The sequence below is a fragment of the Ceratotherium simum genome, chromosome 30 (genome assembly GCF_057802395.1).
Source record: "Ceratotherium simum simum isolate JZ-2026a chromosome 30, ASM5780239v1, whole genome shotgun sequence".
Classification (NCBI taxonomy): domain Eukaryota; kingdom Metazoa; phylum Chordata; class Mammalia; order Perissodactyla; family Rhinocerotidae; genus Ceratotherium; species Ceratotherium simum.
This window is the reverse complement of record NC_141929.1, coordinates 7999106-8017539: the sequence shown is the minus strand read 5'-3', so window position 1 is coordinate 8017539 and position 18434 is coordinate 7999106. Positions and strand designations below refer to the sequence as shown.

The window sequence follows — 18434 nt, the reverse complement described above, 5'->3', positions numbered from 1 at the left end:
CAGATGATGCTGTTAGTCCGTCCAGGAAATCACCTCCCGGGCTGTGAAGCTGCCGTGACCTTTCCTGGGCTCAGGTCCATCCCACCCGCTGGTCAGTCCCTGGAAGATAAAGCGCCGTGATGTCCCCCGGGCCCATCCTCAGTGCTCTCAGTGGGTACAGGATGTACTCACACGCGAAAGAACAGACAGCTTGACCCAGGTTAGCGTAGTCGCTGGAAAATCACCCGATCTGAGCCAAACAGCCTTGAAAATCCGCTCCTAAATCCCAGCAGAGGCAAACAAAGGGAAATGGAGTGTTGAGCATTTGGTAGCAAATTAGCTCTGAACCCATGGAGGTGGTTACACCGCCCTCCCCCACGGACCACACACAATTTTCCATCAACCGTAGAATTCTCGGACTTCAGCCGATGGCCTTTGTTTTTCCACAGCGAAGTTTAAAGTGTATTTATTAAACACCATTGGTGGGCTCAGCTCAGGCCTGGCTCGTGGCACGTGCTGGATAAATTCAGGCCCTCCATGTGTGTTGGGTCCAAGTTCTGCACTCGGCCCAGTCCTTGTGCATAAGGAGCACATGCGTCTCTTTGGAAGCACAGGGCACACTCATGTGGCACATTTAGGGAGAGACTGGACCAGCAGCTTTTGTGATCGTGCTGTTGTGCCCTGAGCTCAGTCTTGACTGCGCCCACAGCGGGCCCTAGAAGTTACTAGTATCCAGACCCCGCGTCAGAGACTCCTATCTAATTGGGCTTCAGGATGTCTAGAAGTGTGCCAGGGGACACTGGTATCCAGCCAGGGGTGGAAAACTCTGGTTCAGGGGCAGGAGGGGAGAGGGCGGTGGGTGGAAGAAGTCGGGGAAGACTTCCTGGAGGAGGAAGACCTGTATGGGATTGTCTGGGATCTTGGAAGCCACCGTGGTATGAGGAGCCCGGGCTTTGCAGTCAGAGACGTGGTTTCAAATCCCAGCCCTCTCCACTTAGGAGCCCTGTGAGCAAGGGTAGGTCATGTGACCTCTGGGAGTAGAGCCATGTAATCAGGGGTAGGTCATTTGACCTTTGGGAGTGTCTTTCTTCAGATCTGCAGGGCCTGGGGTACCAACAAAGGAAACCATTGCTGGACTTACCTTCATTATGATATGCCTCCCATCTCCTGTGAAGTTTGGAAGCCCTCAGTGAGAGGAGGTGCTTTAACCAGCCTCAAGGCACTGACAAGTCCTTCTGTAAAGAGGCCTGATCTCATTATATTTGGCTCAGCATTTCCCAAACAAATGTGGCATCAGTGATGCCGTAGAGCCCTTTCCTCAGTTAACACCTGTTAACGCCCTGCACGAGCATAGTTCCTCCAGGCTGTTGGCGATGAGGCTGTCACTGAGGGTTAGCGAAGACACTGGGGGTGCTGTGGACAGGAGGGACTGAGGCTCTAGGGGACTAGAATCCCGGGGTTTAGGATCCCCTTGAAGTGGGTTCTCACGTAGAGTGGACGCTGAGCGTTCTCACCTGGCTGGGGAGGGGGCAGTACAGGTGGGGCATGGGCCTTGTCCTGGAGGACATGATGGCATCAGCGTTCGTGGGGGAGGTGGTTAGACTACAGGAAGCAATAAGAAGCAGAATCGCTTCATAGGTCTCGTGGGTGTCAGGAAGGTGGCCGAGGAAGGCACCGGTGGAGGTTCCTGTAGAGGTGAACATTCACTCATTCGTTCAACAAATGCGTGTAGAGCGCTACTGTGCATGCGGGCTACAGCGTGTGCTTTAGCGACAGGCAGCCTGGGTTTGGATGCCATCTTGAGACCTTGGGAAGCCACTTATCCAGACCAAGCCTCAGTTTCCCCCCTTGTGGGGTGGGATGTGCTACCACTGGCTCCTGGCACTGCCGTGGGGTTCAGGGAGGCGGTTAGCACCGTGGAGCCCGTTGCGTCGGAAGCACCTGCTAGATGGTGGCTTGCAGCTTTTAGGACTCCTCGGGGCTGAGTGCGGCCACCTTTACTCACGTGCCCTCTTCTGCCTCTCCCCAGCCGCGACAACTCCCCCAGCCTGAAGGAGATCCGGAACGGCTGCCAGCAGCCCTGCGACCGGAAGCCCACCTTACCTCTGCGCCTTCTGCACCCCAGCCCGGACCTGGTGTCTCAGGAAGCCACGCTGTCCGAGGCGCGGCTCAAGTCGGTGGTCGTGGCCTCCAGCGAGATCCACGTGGAGGTGGAGCACACCAGCACTGCCAAGCCGGCGCTGACGGCCAGCGCGGGCAACGACAGCGAGCCCAACCTCATCGACTGCCTCATGGTCAGCCCTGCCTGCAGCACCATGAGCATCGAGCTGGGCCCCCAGGCCGACCGCACGCTCGGCTGCTACGTGGAAATCCTTAAGCTGCTGTGAGTGTGCCCTCTGCGCGCCGGGCGCCAGCGGGGTGGGGGAGGGGACCTGGCTTTGCAGCTGGGTGGGGCCATGTTCACTGGTTCGAGGCATGCTGAGTGTGTGTGTGTGTGTGCGCGAACGTGTGTGAGTGTGCACACTTGAGGTGGGTGTGCATAAGCATGAGTGTGAATACACAGAATGCAGATGCAGGGTATGAGGGCACATGTTTTGGGTGTATACGTCTGTGAACATATGCTGAGTGCATGAGTGTGTATGTACATGTGTGGGACACGTGGGTCTGTGTGTGTACATGTATGCTTGAGTGTCTGGGCACGCGTGTAGGTATATGCAAAAGCATGCATGTGTGCATGAGTTTGAGCATGTGTGTGTGACTGTCTGCCTACACCTGCCAGGGTGCGCGTGAGCACACAGGTGCCTGATTGCGTCTATGAGCGTGTGACCCTCTGCACGTTGTGCAGGGTGTGGGCTCATTCTGAGTTTGTGAGTGTCTTTGTATAATGGCTTTGGGTGTGTGTGGCTTGACAGCACGTGTGGTTGCCTGAGTGTGTGTGTGTAAGTGCACAAGTGTGGGTGTGTCTGGGCACTTGTGCTGCTTTTGTGCATGAGTGGCTAAGAGTGCACGTGTATGGGTATGAGCGTTGTGCACAAGAGTTGGAGTGTCTGCGTGTTTCTCTGCGTATGTGTGCAAGTATGCCCATGAGCCAGTGTGTGAGTGTGTTTTTGTGTTGTGTGATCCATGCATGCTGGGTGTGCTTGGTGTGGGTGTCTGTATGCAGATGTGTGTTTTATTTTGTGCGTGTGTGGCTGTGCATGTTTGGGCCCGTGTGCCTGGGTGTCTGTGTGGTGGTGTGTGTGCATTTGTGTTGTGTATGTGCGTAGGAGTCTTCTGTAAAGGGCCCACGGGGACTGTGCCGAGGCCCAGGCCCCGCCTCCTCCTCGTGAGCTCTCCTATGGGCAGGGAGGGAGTGGTGTGCAGGATTGGCTCTGCAGGCCTGGCTGGTGAGGAAAACTCCAGAAGAAGCCGGGAGATGAGACCGGGTCTGCTCTAGGTGGTGCCGCTTCTGGGCTGGCGCTTCAGGCCAGTCCCTGCCGCTCCCTGAGCCTCGGTTGTGTGACTCTAGAATGGGAGCATCTTCATTTTTGACCCCCAGGAGTCTTTCCAGCTCCGCCGTTTACACTTGTACCATCTGTAATTCACGTGCTCTGGTTCCTGGAGCCCTGGGTCCTGGGACCTCGCTGGCGGCTCCCTTCTGCCCTGCGCTGAGCTCTGCACTTCCCTGGGCCGGCCTGGTCTGGAGAACCCAGCAGATGCCTCCCCCTTTCTCCCGTGAGCCCCGTCCTTCAGAACAGAGCTCTGCCCCCGCTCTCAGGACGGAGGCCAGACGGGGGCATTGCCAAGTGCAGTCGCTGGTGGTGGTGGGCTTTTCAGAGGGACTGGAAGTATGACGGCCAGGTCATGTCTAACTGATGCATGGTGCCTATCTGAAGGCGGGGCACCAGGGCCCCCGGAGCTGGGGGGAGGCCTGGCTCCTGGGGTGCTCGTCAGTGTCAGCGCATCTCTGAGGCTGTGCTCCGTCCGTTCTGCCTCACTCATGAGCTTGGTGCTCCCAGAGTGCCCTTAGGGTCTGCAGGGGGAGAGGCGAACTGCCGGCTGCCTGGCGGGATGGCGAATTGGGCTGGGGGCTGTCTAGGGGCCCCCCCATGCTCTAAGAGCAAGGCCTGTTGTGTCTATGAAGGTGAACACATGCACACCCCTCACACACCCGTTACACAGTGGCTTCTCGCGGTTTGAAAGGAGACTCTGGATGCAGCAGCCCCAGGCACCTTCCTCGGCCCTTGCTTTGGCCCCAGCAGGGAGAGGGTGAGGCCTCCCGGGGGTCAGTTCCAGCCTTGCCCCTGGTTCTGCAGCAGAGGCCAGCTGAGGGCACAACCGCATTTAGCAGCCTTCCCCCCAGCCCCCTACCAGTCAAAGGAAATTCTAGATTCTGCTCAGAGAGCGTCTCTGAGAACATGTCTCAGTTTCCTCAAGGCAGGGGGGTCCCTACTTTCTCCCAGCAGTGGCAGTCGGCCCCCCAAGGTATGGGTCAGCCCTGGCCCCCGCCTCCTCCTTGCCCTGGTTGAGGCAGTGCCTGCCAGGCCAGAGGCGGCCCTGACTGCGCTGTTTTCTGCGAACACCTGGAACTCCCAGGACTTCTGCTGGCTTGGCCCTGACCCGTGTTTCTCATGAAGCACTAAGGGTTTGCGTTTCATCATGCAGTTGACACACGTTTTTTTTCTTTCTTCATAAACACGTTCATGAATGAGGACTCTGTTCTTCCTGATCTCCTGCCTGCCCGCATCACCCAGCTGCCAGGGCCTGGGCGGGGGTCAGGGGCCCGGGCAGGGGCTGCCCGCTGGGAAGCAGAGGCGTTCCTGACCGCTGCTCAGAGCAGTAGCTCACAGCCCGCCCCGAGGGCTCCACGAAGCAGGATTTATACTTCTGGAAGCCTCTTTTATCTTGAGGGAGCTCAGAACATGATTTGGGCCTGATAACTTCTTTTCCTAGCAACTTCCTTCTCTAACTCTGCTGCCTGTGTGGGTCACCGGCCCACTGGGGGCCTCAGACATGTTGGCCCAGCAGCTCATAGTGCCCCAAAGTATGGTCCGTTGGAAGAAGCACAGATTCCGAGCCAGACAGTGCTGGTTCAAAGGCCACAGATGCCAGTATTAGTGTGTGACCTTGGGTGCGTTCCTGTCCTCTCTGAGTCAGAGCTGCCCCCAGGCGCTGGGGTGAGACGGAGGGCTTGGCTCTGGGCTCTAGCACAGAGCAGACACCTTGCAGGTGTAGACACTGGGCAAATGGGAGTCACACTTTCTGATTACAACTCTTTCCTCTGTTTTAAGATACCATTGAGAATAAGATGCATCATTGATTTAATAACAGCACTTTGAGAGGAAATAAACGCACTCAGATGGCAAGAAGCGTGCAATCTGAGAATTGAGGAAATGCAGCCACGTGACTTAATCTGCGTAACCAAGGGTGGCATTCGTGACTTCTCAGTGCCTTGGTTTTCCTGTCTGTAAAACGGGTGTCTTCCTCAGAGAGCAGTTGTGAGAATGTAGGACCTTTCCAGTGCTGGCCCAGCACTGGTTCTTGACAACAGTGGACTGCTGTTGTCAATGAGATAGCTCTTCAAATGAGAGTTATGTGTAAACCATGAACGAGCAGAGGATCTAATGTGAATTGAGGGTCTTACGAGGGCATTAGGGGGCCAAGGAAGCCGCACTTAGAGCCTGGCGCAGCTTGGGCAACCCCGTCCCCCAGAGCGGGTGGTGCTGGTCCCAGCAAGAGTAGGAAACACGGCCCACCCCACGGCCGGGTGCCCTGAAAGGGACAGCCCCTGACCAGTCATGTTCCCACAGGAAGGCCTGCTCATCATTAGAATTTGACAGCTTTGAAAAGTAATATAAGCCACAAAAAACTCCCTGGACACCCTAGAAAAGGAAAGCTATTCCCAACACAGGGAAGGTGAAGGTTGATGCTGAGAACATCACCCTGTGGGGCGCAGGCTGGTGGTTCGAGGGGAAGAACGTGGACTCAGGAGCCAGATAGAGCAGGTTTGGGTCTGTGGTGGTTTCAGTCCAGCTCTTGCCCTGCTGGGCACCAGTGTGTGGTTCACGCACTTATTCATCCATCTGTTCATGCATCCTGTTATCAGACGTTTACTGCACACCCAGGCTGGGCCAGGCTCTGCGTGAAATGCCAGGGGTCCCAGCTGATCCCCTGCTCTCAGTCCCTCTGAATCTGAGTAGCGCCAAATGCTAAAAGCAGTGACATTGCCCACCCAGTGGGATGATGTAGGGGAAGCTGCTGGCACTCGTGCCACCACAGGCGAGGGGACACTCTTCTATCCAGGAAGAGAAAAGCAGCTTATGAAGGAGAGGTGGGCACATCTACTCTTTTCTGATCAGCTCGCATCTGGCTACGTTAGTTTTGGAAACACCTGGATTTTCAAAGAGGCCTTGATGGGCTGGAGGTCAGCTGGAGGACACCCCACCTCCAGGGGCCTTTAGGGAAAATGCAGACTGACTTGGGGTTGTCCTAATGGCTGGGAAGCGTAACTAGAACGTAGAAGGCAGGTGCCAGAAGGGGACACGGGAAACATCGTGCATCGACCAGGACAGTCCTGTTCGGTGAAGAACTGCCCCAGACAGATGCTGCAGCTCGCTGAGAAGAAACACCAGGAGTTCAATGCAGGGAAGGGGGGTGTTCAGGGCTGGGAAACCCTGTCCTACGAGGAATGGCTGAAGTTGCCTCCAGCAGATGGAGAGAGAGAGAGGGAGGTTGGAAGTGATGGTGGCGTCCGTGAGCATTGCTGCAGGGTCTGATGCAGCTTGGGGGAGGACGGACTGGACCCCGGTCAGCATTCTCTGTTCCTCACCCTGCACTGGCCACTGTCTTCCCAGTGGGACACCAGGTCGGGAGCTGGGTGCCTGAGGCAGAGTGGGTGGAAGGACCACCTCCTTGGGCACTGGCTTGGGTGTCAGCCAGACTTGGGTCCAAACTCCATCCCCAGCATTTAAGTGATTGTACGATTTTGGACAATGACTCCACCTCTCCAAGCCTTGGCTTCCCAGCTGTGAAATAAGGGTAATGATCCCCGTCAATGCATTTTGGTTCTCAGGGCTGCTGTGAGAATTAAATGAATCGGTGTGTGCCAAGTGCTCATCCCCGCACCTGGCGCCCCACAGGCTGGGGACAAGGACAGGTGCTCTTAGCTCCATCGTTAGCATCTCCGCCGTGGGCTTCTGGCAAGGGTTCTAGATGATGGCTGGCAGAGCAGCAGAGATACATATATGTACGTGTATTTGTGTGTATCTGGAAGGATGAATGGGTCGATAGATCAAATGCCAGTTCCTGGGGCACGAGGCCACTCTGTAGGAACTCGAAGCTCCCTGGGGCATCTGAGGCCAGTGGATCTGCTCTGCAGCCCTGGAAGGTCCTTGGTGGGGTGAGGGGGCAGGTAGGGAGAGGGAAGGGATTTGCCCAAGTCCCTACCTTCAGAGATAACGGCCACTTGCTTCTCACCTGGGCCAGGAATTAAAAGAGGGAGCAGATATTTCTAAATGTGTGTGCATGGCAGGAGCGAAGCGGAATGAAATGCGTCCCCAACATGTCCGTCTTGCACCCTGGGCCTTTCTGAGCATCGAGGCCAGCATTAGGCGCCTCGCTCCTGGTGTTCTAGAAAGACCAATGGATTTCCAACTGGTCTCCCAGGCCTCACTTCGCCCTCAGCTCCCCCCTGCTCCCCACACTGCCAGGAGCCACCACCACACTGTGTTTTCTGGGCTGTGGCCCCGAGAGAGCTGGGCTTCAGGTTGGACACTGTCACGTGCATGCAGCCGTTGGGGCGAGGCCTGCCTGACCCAGGCCCGGGTGCTGGGGACTTCTGGCTTCTCAGAGGCTCACGGGGCCCTGCTGTCCTCCGGCCGGTGCGTCAGCTGCTGTTCCGCCAGGCAGGGCAGCGTTCTCCCTGCAGGTGCAGAAGATTCCATGAATGGGGAGGAAATGGTGTGGCTGGGAGGAAGCATCTTGTCCGCAGACAGCTCCGAGCTCGGGTTTAGGCAGCACTTGTCGAGTTGGGTTGCAGTTCCACCAGGCGTGCATGCGTCTCTGCCGGGCCAAGGCGGCTGCCCACGTCCCCGGAACTGTCCCGCACCCACCCCTCGTCTGCCCAGCTTGTCCCTGGTGTTACCCCCACCCCGGCAGGAGAAAGCAGTCCTCAGCCCTCTGGGCTGTAAACTGCTCCTGGAGTGCAGCGTGAGGCAGAGACCTGGGCTGCGTGTGCAAGGCCTCGTTCCCGTCCAGCTTCTCCCCTCGTTAGCTCTGCGACCTTCGGTGTCCAGACCTCTCTGGGCTTGCGTTTCTCATCTGTAAATGGGGGTTCTAGGGCCAGCCTGGCCCCATTAACATGAGGATGAAATGTTTGAGTGCCTAACACTTAAAGCCCTGGGGACTCTTAAGGCACCTCGTCTGCCCTCCCTGAGCCCAGGGAAGGCCTGGCTTCTTTCCTCCTTCCTGGAGGTGGGCAGTCAGGCCTCTCTGAGCCTGGCCTGCTCTCTCCCATCCATCCCAGGCCAGGCCTGGTGGGAGAGAATGGCCTGCTAGCGGGAGGCAGCCCCCCGGGACAACAGCCTGCCTGCTCCAACCCTGAGGTGGGCGCTGCTCTTTGGATGCTCATGGCAGGTGCTCTGCTGGCCGCGGGGGTCCTGCGCCCCTCCCTTGGCAGGCCAGCCCCAGGCACCTAGCCTCCCAGCCTCTGGCCAGCACACCTGCGTCGCACCGCCAGGCGTTTGGATTGGGGCTAGGAGCCAGCCGCAGACTTGGAGCTGGCTGGACCAAGGCGAGGAAGGAAGTCTGTCTGCCCTCTTCCTCTTTCTTCACCCCCACGTCCCCTTGCTTGGTCCTGTGAGCTGCCACGATGGAGCCGACAGGAGGCCGAGCTCCAGGCTCGGGAGACACAGGAGGAAGAGGGCTTCCAGCCTGACCCCTGCCCTGACCTCAGCCTCCCACTGAGCTTAGTGCCCAGGGAACACAGGCAACCCACGCTGTTCCGTGAAACAGGCTTGTTGACGTCCCCTTGCGTTCAGGAGTGACCCTGGGCCGGGCCGGGTCACTGCCCCAGCCCAGCCTGTGCCTGCTCTTAAGGCCACAGCCACATGGGGCGCAGCCCCAGCTCCACAGCCTCTGATACCCACTCAGACTATGGGCGATTGAAAGTCTCCTTCAAGTTTTCTGTATTTAGTGCCATTTCTACATAAAACATATTTTATTTTTTTAAAGAAAAACTAGTAAGTGCCCTTTATGATTAACAGAAATGGGCTTCCTCTGCAGGTGGAGCTGGGCTACCGTCTTCATGCATGTCGTGTTGTTCAGTGGGTAGCAGCAGAGACAGGCTCCTGGGTCACGCCCCAGCTCTCCCCAGCTGTGGCCTTGGGCCAGCACGTATCCTCACCGCGACTGTTTTCTTGCCTGCTGATGGGGATGGCAAGTGCATCGCTCTCCCCAGGTTCCCAGGAGGACCACGTGGGCTGATCCATGTGTGTACTTGGAAGAGCCCCCGGCTCTCAACAAGTACTGTCCACGATGTTTGCTCTTATTACTTGTAAATTTTCTGGAAACCATGAGTCAGAGTCAGTGACGGGTGGGGGGATAGAGAGGAGCCATTTAGAGGGAAGACAAGCTGGCCGCAAAAATAGGTGACCCGCCGCCAGAAAGAGGCACAGAGGTGTGGGGTCGGAAGGGGTCTACACGTCCTGACGTGCTCCCTGCACCCAGCCATCCACGGGTGGTGCAGGGCACGTGCCCAGCTTCGGGCACTGGAGTCCGAGGACCTGGCTCTGAACCCACGATCCGCACCTCCTCGCTGCCTGAACTCACCTCCCTCACGTGTGAAGCAGGTGTGTCCCCTCTCCCTACTCCAGCCGCTGTTCTGAGGATTAAGTGCGCAGGTTCGTGCCCGGTGCCTGGCCTCGTAAATACCTGGTGAACCTCCCCCGTAGCACCGTTAGAACTCATCCGAGGCACAGGCTTTCCTGGGGATGCTCTGTGTGTCCAGCGTGGGAGTCTTTCCTCAGAACCTTCCAGGGTGGAGCAGGATTCTGGGCTGCCCCTTTGTCGTGCATTGATTTGGAGGAAGGCAGGACTGGAGAGCTCTCAGCTAGAGATTATCTAAATGGTGCATTGTTGGTGGGGGCGAACATTGCTAGGGGTGAAACGATCTTACTCTTTTTTGGTATAAAGCGCAGCTAGACATACAGCACGTAAATAGATAGACATTTTATCGGGAGAATAGTCAGGAAAAAATGTCGAGAGGGCCGGCCTCAGTGGCCTAGTGGTTAAGTTTGGCACACTCCACTTTGGTGGCCCAGGATCGGTTCCCAAGCGCAGACCTACACCACTCATCTGTCAGTGGCCATGCTGTGGCGGTGGCTCACATACAAAAAGAGGGAGATTGGCAGCGGATGTGAGCTCAGAGCAAATGTTCCTCAGCAAAAAGAAAAAAAATGTCAAGAAAGATCCTTGGGCTGGGGGTGGGGTTAGATGATGAAAAGAAGGTTGAGAAACACTGAGTTCTAAACATAAAGGAGTCCCAGGGCCACAGGACCAAGAATCAGGCCTGGGATCTGGGGCCATCCCTCTGCCCAGGCCCCTCTGGTGGGCAGTGCCAGGTGTCAGTGGAGGTCTTACTGCAGCATCCTCCCCCCCAACACTGACCATTGGATGAAGGGTTCGGGTACCCCCTCATACCAGACTCCAGCCTCCTGCCCCAGGCAGGCCACCCACTTGAGCGTGCGTGTGCTGTTCCACGGAACAGACATTTGTCAGTGTCCCCGTCACTTGAGAATGAACCCTGGAACCCGGCTGCGTGTGCTCTGGGTCCTCATCTCAACAGTCTCTCCCAAGCGCCCGCCATCTGCCAGGCCCAGTGCCCAACATGGGGTATGCAGAGACAAGACACGGCCCCTCCTGGGGCTGCTATGGTCAGGGTGTGTGTGCGCCAGAGCTCCTGGGACAGTTAGCAGCTTGGGCGGGGCCTGCTCCAGCAGCCCCTCTCACTCTGGTGCCTGGGTTTAAGCTCTAGGATCTCAGAAGTGCCAGGCTTGGCCTGGGACAGTTGGTGAGGACTGGCTACCTCTGGGTATGCTTTTCAGCAAAGTCCCCAAACCCAGAGAGATCAGGGACCCCAAGTTGAGGGGCTGGTTATAAGCGCAGTCAGTGTAGGCACTGGGTTGGGGGGCAGGGGTCACGCCTCAGAGGCCCATGAGGTCGAACCCCAACAACCAGTTAACAACCCGTGTGAATCACAACACATCTCTGAGCCTTAGTTCTCCTCCCCTGCAAAATGGGGCTGTCGTAACTTGGGCCTCACTGGGCATTTGTGAGTATTAAGGGGGGCCATGTGGGTGCTCCGGGGCCTGGTGGAGGCCTGTCTGTCCTCAGTCCAAGGCGCTGAGGCCCCACACGCCCTTCCCCCTTCCCCACACCCTCCTGGCTTCTTACCGGGGAGTTGGCAGGGGAAGCTGCCCTGCTGACTCCACAGCGGCCTCGAGAAGCTGCTGTGCCCCTTCTGGTGACCTCTCTCGGCCACACACCTCTGTGGTCACCTCGGCTGGTTATTTAACGACTCCTTGCTGTAGTATGGACTCGTGTCCGTTGTGGGGCCGATTCCACGGCCTAGCAGGTCCCAACACACAGTGGGTGCTCAGCAAATTGCAGCCATCGTGCTGATATTGTTCCTGTTGTCACATCCTCGGCTCCCTGGGCCGGCCAGGCGTGACCCTCTGGTGCCTGGTCTCACCTAAGACCTCAGCCTCGGTCTGTCAGGGTGGGCGAGAGCCAAGGGTCCAGCATCAGACAAGCCTGGGTCTGAGTTCTCATCGGACACAGCTGTGTCAGCTTGAACAGTTAATTCCTTGGACCCTCGGTTTTCTCGTCTGTTCAGGGAGGCGTCATTGTTACTTCACTGTGGAGGGCACGTGAGCAGAGGTAACTTGGTACCATGCGGTGCACAGACAACGTGTTGACGTCATAGCTGCTGTTATGTTTTCTTTTTTGTTATTATCACCATTGTTATTACTGTCATTAGCAGTAACTGTGGGAAAAAAAGGCTATTGTCTAGACACAAGAATAAAAGTATCCGATAAATCATGAGGGTTGACCCAAACTACAAATAAACAGATATAATTTTTATTTTTTATGAATCAGTCTATAACTGTGCCATTCAGTTCTGGTCAATCAAAGATAAGAATGGCTTTGTTTTTTGTTTTTTTGTTTTTTTTTTTTGTGAGGAAGATCAGCCCTGAGCTAACATCCATGCTAATCCTCCTCTTTTTGCTGAGGAAGACTGGCCCTGGGCTAATGTCTATTGCCAATCCTCCTCCTTTTTTTTGCCCCAAAGCCCCAGTAGATAGTTGTACGTCATAGTTGCACATCCTTCCAGTTGCTCCATGTGGGACGCAGCCTCAGCATGGCCGGAGAAGCGGTGCGTCGCTGCGCGCCCGGGATCCGAACCTGGGCCGGCAGCAGCGGAGCGTGCCCACTTAACTGCTAAGCCACGGGGCCAGCCCGAGAATGGCTTTGTATTCCCAGCCTGAGCCCCCTGCATTGGTCAGCTTGGGCTGCCATAACAGAGTTACAGACTGGTGCTTAAACAATACAAATGTACTGTCTCACAGTTCTGGAGGCTGGAACTCTGAAATCAAGGTGCACGCAGGGCTTGTTTATCCTGAGGCCTCTCTCCTTGGCGTGTAGACGGCCGTCTTCTCCCTGTGTCCTCACATGGTTGTCCCTCCGTGCGTGGCTGTGTCCTAATCTCCTCTTCCTATAAGGACACCAATCATATGGGATTAGGGCCCATCCAGATGACTTCATTTTACCTTAATTACCTCTTTAAAGACCTGTTTCCAAATGTAGTCACATTCTGAGGTGCTGGGGGTTAGTTCTTCAACATATGAATTGTTGGGGGGACAGCTCAGCCCGTAACACCCCGATAGTTCAAAAAATGGAAGGAACAGCGATCCATAGCCTGGGTTCAGAGGTGAGGAGGGATGAAATCCCGGGAACTGGGCAGCTAGCCCCTTTGGTTGCCATTAAGGAAGTCTCTGGACAGGTTCTGTCAGGCCTTGTGGCCACGCTGTGGACACTGGCTGCTTGTCCTCCCAGCCGCCCCGTGACTGGAGCACAGTTGGTGCCACGTGAGTCTCTGCCAGCCTCTTGGCCCATCCACGACAGAGTGCCAGAAACTGGAAACGTCTCCTGGTCCAGATCAAGCCTGACTATTGCCCCTTCTCCTTCTAGGTCGGACTACGATGACTGGAGACCGTCTCTGGCCAGCTTGCTTCAACCCATTCCATTCCCCAAAGAGTAAGTGCCACACATGTCTCTGGAACCCTCGACCTGTGAGGAGAACCTCAGTTGTCCACCAAGGCTTTAGCTCGGGGGCCAGTCATGTCCTGGGACACACCGAGTCACCCTGGGAACGCTGCAGATGACTGAGGGAGATGGAGTTGTTGGTTCTTAGGTGTGGGAACCCCAGGGAGGCACTGCCCTCTGAAAAGTGGGAAAATCACCTCACTGCATTGTTGGAAGGATTCACTGAGCTAAGAATGCAAACGGAGCCCCCACCGCACCCCACCCCACCCCAGCCCGTGCCTTCGCTCAGGAGTTGGCAGTTTTTATTATGCGTCAGATGGGAGGATTAGTACTGCTTCCCTCTCCTGTCTCCTCCTCCTCTCCCGGGGGCCACCGTACAAATCAGAAGATAATGCACGTGGAATTGCTCTCTATGCTGCACAGCAATATACTGAAATCTCTCTTATGACGCCCATTATGCCATTACGATATTAGCTCCTGCTCCACAGTGAATTGGGCCAGATATGGACCCTCCCTCTCTTTCTTGCCAGCTCTTATCCCAGTATTGAATTTATCACAGGGAAATAGGGAGAAACTGGTGGATAATGGCCTGAGGAGAAGGCTTCGTCTAAATAAGCAGGGTCTAAAATGCCTCCAGGTCGCTGTTTTGATAGATGTGAAGGAGCTGGGCCTCTGGAGGCAGCGGGGGTCTCTCTCAGGAGCCCATTAACGAGCCTGTGTTTATGAAATGCAGCTCTCCGAGGGGGACATTACAGTCAGTAATTGCCCCATTTGCTGGCCTGGCGGGTCCCTGGGGCCCCCAGGACTCGAGACCGGAGAAATCCGACTCCAGAGAGCCACTGCGTCTCCGAAGAGCAGTGGCATCATTGGTTGCAGCCGCTGTCCCCGCAGCCCCGGGGACACACTTGACAGTGGACCCATGACGCAATGCGCTTGGAGAATGGTCCCTCTGATGTACGGTGGTAATTAGCGCAGCCACACCTTAATTGTGGAACAATTAAAAAACACACCTGGGTCCCTGGTACCAACACGCGGGCACACGCTCACACGCACCCCAGTTAGTGCTACTCCTGTTTACAGGTGAGGGGCCTGGGGGCGGTTTGGGGACTGGGGGGCTCAGTCTGTTCACATTACTGTGATCTGTCGCCTCATCAAAGGAGGCCTCTGTCTTGCGGTTTCGAGTAGGGACAAAATGTCAGTGTTCCATTGTCAGCTTCCTCTTCATTCTCCGAATCAGACATAAGCCTAGCGGTCCCCGAGCAGGATCTTGGGATCATGATGCTGTTTCGAAGGCGCCCTGCTAACCTCCCTCTCCCTTTGCTTTTGTTACAGAGCGCTCGCACACGAGAAGTTCACCAAGTAAGTATCTGGGCAGCGCCCTCGTTCCCTTCTTCCGGTACGAGCGTCCTCTGTGCTGAGGTCAGCCCCCAGCGGCCAGCCGTCCTTCCGCCGGTCTCTGTCACGTGCATTCTAGGAGGCAACGATGGCGCCTCTTGGAAGTTCTGCTGTGACACGTGTCCAAGCCCGTCCAGGCCTTTCCTGATCCCGCCAGCTCCCCTGCCCCGTGCTGGCCCTTCCTCAGCCCCCACCCCCACCCTGTCCTGGTCCACCCCAGCCAGGACCCCAGGAATGACTCTGCTCCCGCCCCTCTCTTTCAGGGAACTGAAGTACGTGATTCAGAGGTTCGCTGAAGACCCACGACAAGAGGTGAGGCCTGCCTTGCTCCCTTGCAGGCACGCTGTCGGGGCTGCAGCAGGACGTGTGCAGGCCTCTTGAGCCTTTTGCGGCCCTGTCAGGGCCTCCTTGTCACCCACGGGTGTTCGGAACAGTTTACAAAGGCTTCTTGCCTTGTGTATAAGCGCAGCCCCGCCCTGAGTGTCTGAGCCGCCCGTGATGTCAGCGTTTTACTGTAAACCTGGGCTAACCAGAGGTGGTTTCCCCCCGGCTGGTGGTTTCTCCTCGGATCACAGGCCTTGATTTTGGAGGCGGCTGGCACGGGGGCTTCCAGCCAGAGCCAAGACAGTGTTTGGATCTCTCTGGTCCTGCTGGTCTGTGAATCAGCAGGCAGGGAAGGAATCTGAGTTGGGATCTGAGCCGGGGCTTCATTTCCCGGGCATGGTGGCCAAGGGCCTCGCTGAGGGGCCACTCTGTCCCTCAGAAAGCTGGGCTTCGGGGAGAGGGCAGCCTTCCACCCGGAGTCTGTGCGTATGAGCAAGGACTCAGAGCATTCTCCTCCCACTGCATCAATATGATGCAACAACCAGCCCTAATCAGGCGCTCGCCCTGTGTCAGGCACGTTCCGTCCTCACAACGCTTTGAGTCGGTTCTATCATTATCCCCATTTTACATCAGAACTCCCCTCATCTTAGAGATGAGAAAACTGAAGTTGAGTTACATCCCCAAGGTCACACAAGTGGTACATGGCTGAGGCAGGATTTGAACCCAGGGAGTCTGGTTCCCTAGCCTGTGAGTAACCAGCTCTGCAGCATTCACTGGGCCAGGAGGGGCTGCAGAGACGAGCAAGAGCTCACAGCCCCCTTCTCCGTGTGCATAGATTCCAGGAAGTGAGGGCATCTGGCTCCCAGGTGGGGACTGACCCAGACACATGCACCCCCAGTGGAGCAGGAGGATGAGGATGGCCAGAGGAGGGAGCAGGTCATTCTCGATGGAGCCAGAATACGTTCTCTTCAGGCCACACTGTAAAACCTAGTCTAGAAGGATCTAGTTCTAAAACACCCTGATTCTAAACCCTGATTCCAAAAGCGATCCTCAGATGCGATGGGAAAAAGCAGAAAAGGTAGATAGGGAGCTTTTAAACGGTCAGGTACCAGTGATGGTCTCCATTGTTCTTAAACCTAAGCTGTCCCTGCCGTGCTGAAGACAGATTCTCAGAATTCCCCTGGAAAGTGAGCCTTTATTTCAAACACAAACTTTGAAGTTGAAGAATAAAAGTGGTACCAGCTGCTCCCCAGCGCGGAGATTCAGAGCCAAGTGCTGGGAGGGAGGTTTCCGAGCCCGGGGAACATCCGAGCCCGGGGCACATCCGTGAGGCAGGGGGCTGGGAGGGGAGACGCTGGGAGGGGAGCCCTCTTAGAGGAGCCCCGCCTGCCGGCGCCTGCCTCTGATTTTCTCTCCTTTGCTCTTCTTCTCTCTCCCCTCCCACCTTCTCCCTCCTGAATGGAGCCAAAGTTGTTTTATAAATTTTTTGCTGTATTTGTTGAATAGAGTTTCATACTCTTGATTCTGTTTTTCTTTGAAGTAGATAAGTTAACATTTGATATTCTTCCAACTCAGAGGGAAAATCCCAGCCCCACCGCCTCTGTTTTCTGTTTCCTTGTGTGTGGGTCGTGATCAATTGAGTATCTGTGAGTAAGTGACTCTTGGCAGCAAATTGTCCTTCTCTCCTGAAGGAAATGGTGAGGCCGTTCTCTCCGCTGTCTTCTGAGGACGGAGGAGGATAAGAAACAAAGGCCTGTGTTTCTCCCTTCCTCCCTCCCTCCCTCCCTCTTCCTCCTTCTCTGCAGTCACAGCAGAGGCCAGGGGGGATGTGGAATTCCTCCCAAACACACACACGCACACGTGTTTGCACACACACCCACACACGCCCACCCACACACTGACACTCAGGGCCTGGGAAGGAAGTTGAGCGCCACAGGAGAGCTGTGCTTTGGGCACTGAAACTGCCCCCCGCCCTGGACAGAGCCTCAGGCAGAGGCTTAGAGACTCAGAGGTGCAGAGGAGACCTAGAGCAGGGGGCAGGGTCCCAGAAAGAGAAAGCTTAGCGGACAGAGACCCAGCAAAGGGGACAGACACCTGGAGAGGGGACAGTGCCCGTGAGGGTGAAGACAGGAAACTCAAGGAGGGAAGAAAGCAGACACTTGGAGGGTGAGGGTCCGCAGCAGAGGGAGCAGAAACCCAGAGAGAGCAGGGCGGAAGTTCAGAGAGACAGGGGGGCAGAGAACAAGAGAGGGGTTAGAGATGCAGGGATAGAAGGGAGAAAAAAGAAATGCACCCCCTCCCCGAAAAAAAGGCATAGGAGAAAAGGGGGCTGGCTGTGTGTCAGCCGTTTCCTGGAGCCCCCCAACCCCCGACTGGGCCACAGGGTGCTTTTATTCAGGGCAACCAACCGAGCTGGCCCAGCCCTCACCCGCGGAGCTGGTGGCTGATGGCTGGAGCTCCTGGTTTATGGAGACCACGGCTTTTCCCAAAAGGCCTTCCATGGAATTTAGTAGAAGGCTGGGAGTCGCCGGGCTAGACAAGGTGAAACAGGTGCCTTTACTGCAGGACGTGTCCGGCCTTGAACGGTTGCAGATGTAGATACGGGGTGCCGTCCCCCCAGGTCTGCGAGGGTCTGACCGTTGTGCTTGTCTGCGGCAGGTCCACTCGTGCCTGCTGAGCGTGCGGGCTGGCAAGGACGGCTGGTTCCAGCTCTACAGCCCTGGAGGCGTGGCCTGCGATGACGACGGGGAGCTGTTCGCCAGCATGGTGCGTGGGGTGGGGCCCCAGCGGGGCCGCGGGCCTCAGCATGGTGTGTGGGACCCCTCAGCGGGGCTGTGGCCCGACACTGGCTTTGCCTTTCCCGACCCAGGGAAGAGCGGCCCGAGCCAGCCGTGGCCAGCCCGGGAATTTCCAGGCTAATGATGCTGATTCAAGGTAGCGACGATGATGATGACCACAGGTGTCACTATCTCATTTCTTACCTGAGCAGGCGCTGAGCCAAGGGCTTGAAATTCCTGCTCTCGCTCAGTCTTGCTCTGGGAGGAGGTGACACTATTACCCCATTTTACAGACAAGGCAGCTGAGGACTGAGGCGTTAACTGCCCAAGCTCACACAGTTAACTGTAGCGACAGTGTTAAGTCCAAGGGACTGAGTGCTTAACGTGCACAGGGATTCTAGAAGGCACTGCAGATCTGCCAGCTCATCTAATCCTTGCAGTGAGAAGCCAAGGTCAGGATGATCATCCCACCATGGAAATGAGGGATCTGAGGTCAAACCAGTACCTGCACCTGTGGTGACTTCTGGTACGTCTTTGTGCCAGGCACACCTCACGTGCACAATCTCTTAATCTTCACGGCAACCCTATCCCTTCACTACACCTGTGCTGAAACAGGCCCAGAGAGGTACAGTGGCTTGCCTGAGGTCACACAGGCCT

The 18434-nt window shown here is 56.4% G+C and overlaps 1 protein-coding gene across 1 annotated transcript in view; it reads left to right on the top strand.

Annotated features, from left to right (window-relative positions):
* CMIP (c-Maf inducing protein) overlaps window positions 1-18434 on the top strand; it is a 239097-nt gene that overhangs the window by 208896 nt on the left and 11767 nt on the right. Inside the window, exons 10-14 of the mRNA XM_087419884.1 lie at window positions 2009-2362; window positions 13207-13272; window positions 14614-14640; window positions 14940-14988; window positions 17659-17766. Coding sequence (XP_087276010.1) covers window positions 2009-2362; window positions 13207-13272; window positions 14614-14640; window positions 14940-14988; window positions 17659-17766 — 604 coding nt within the window. The remainder of the gene's footprint in view (window positions 1-2008; window positions 2363-13206; window positions 13273-14613; window positions 14641-14939; window positions 14989-17658; window positions 17767-18434) is intronic.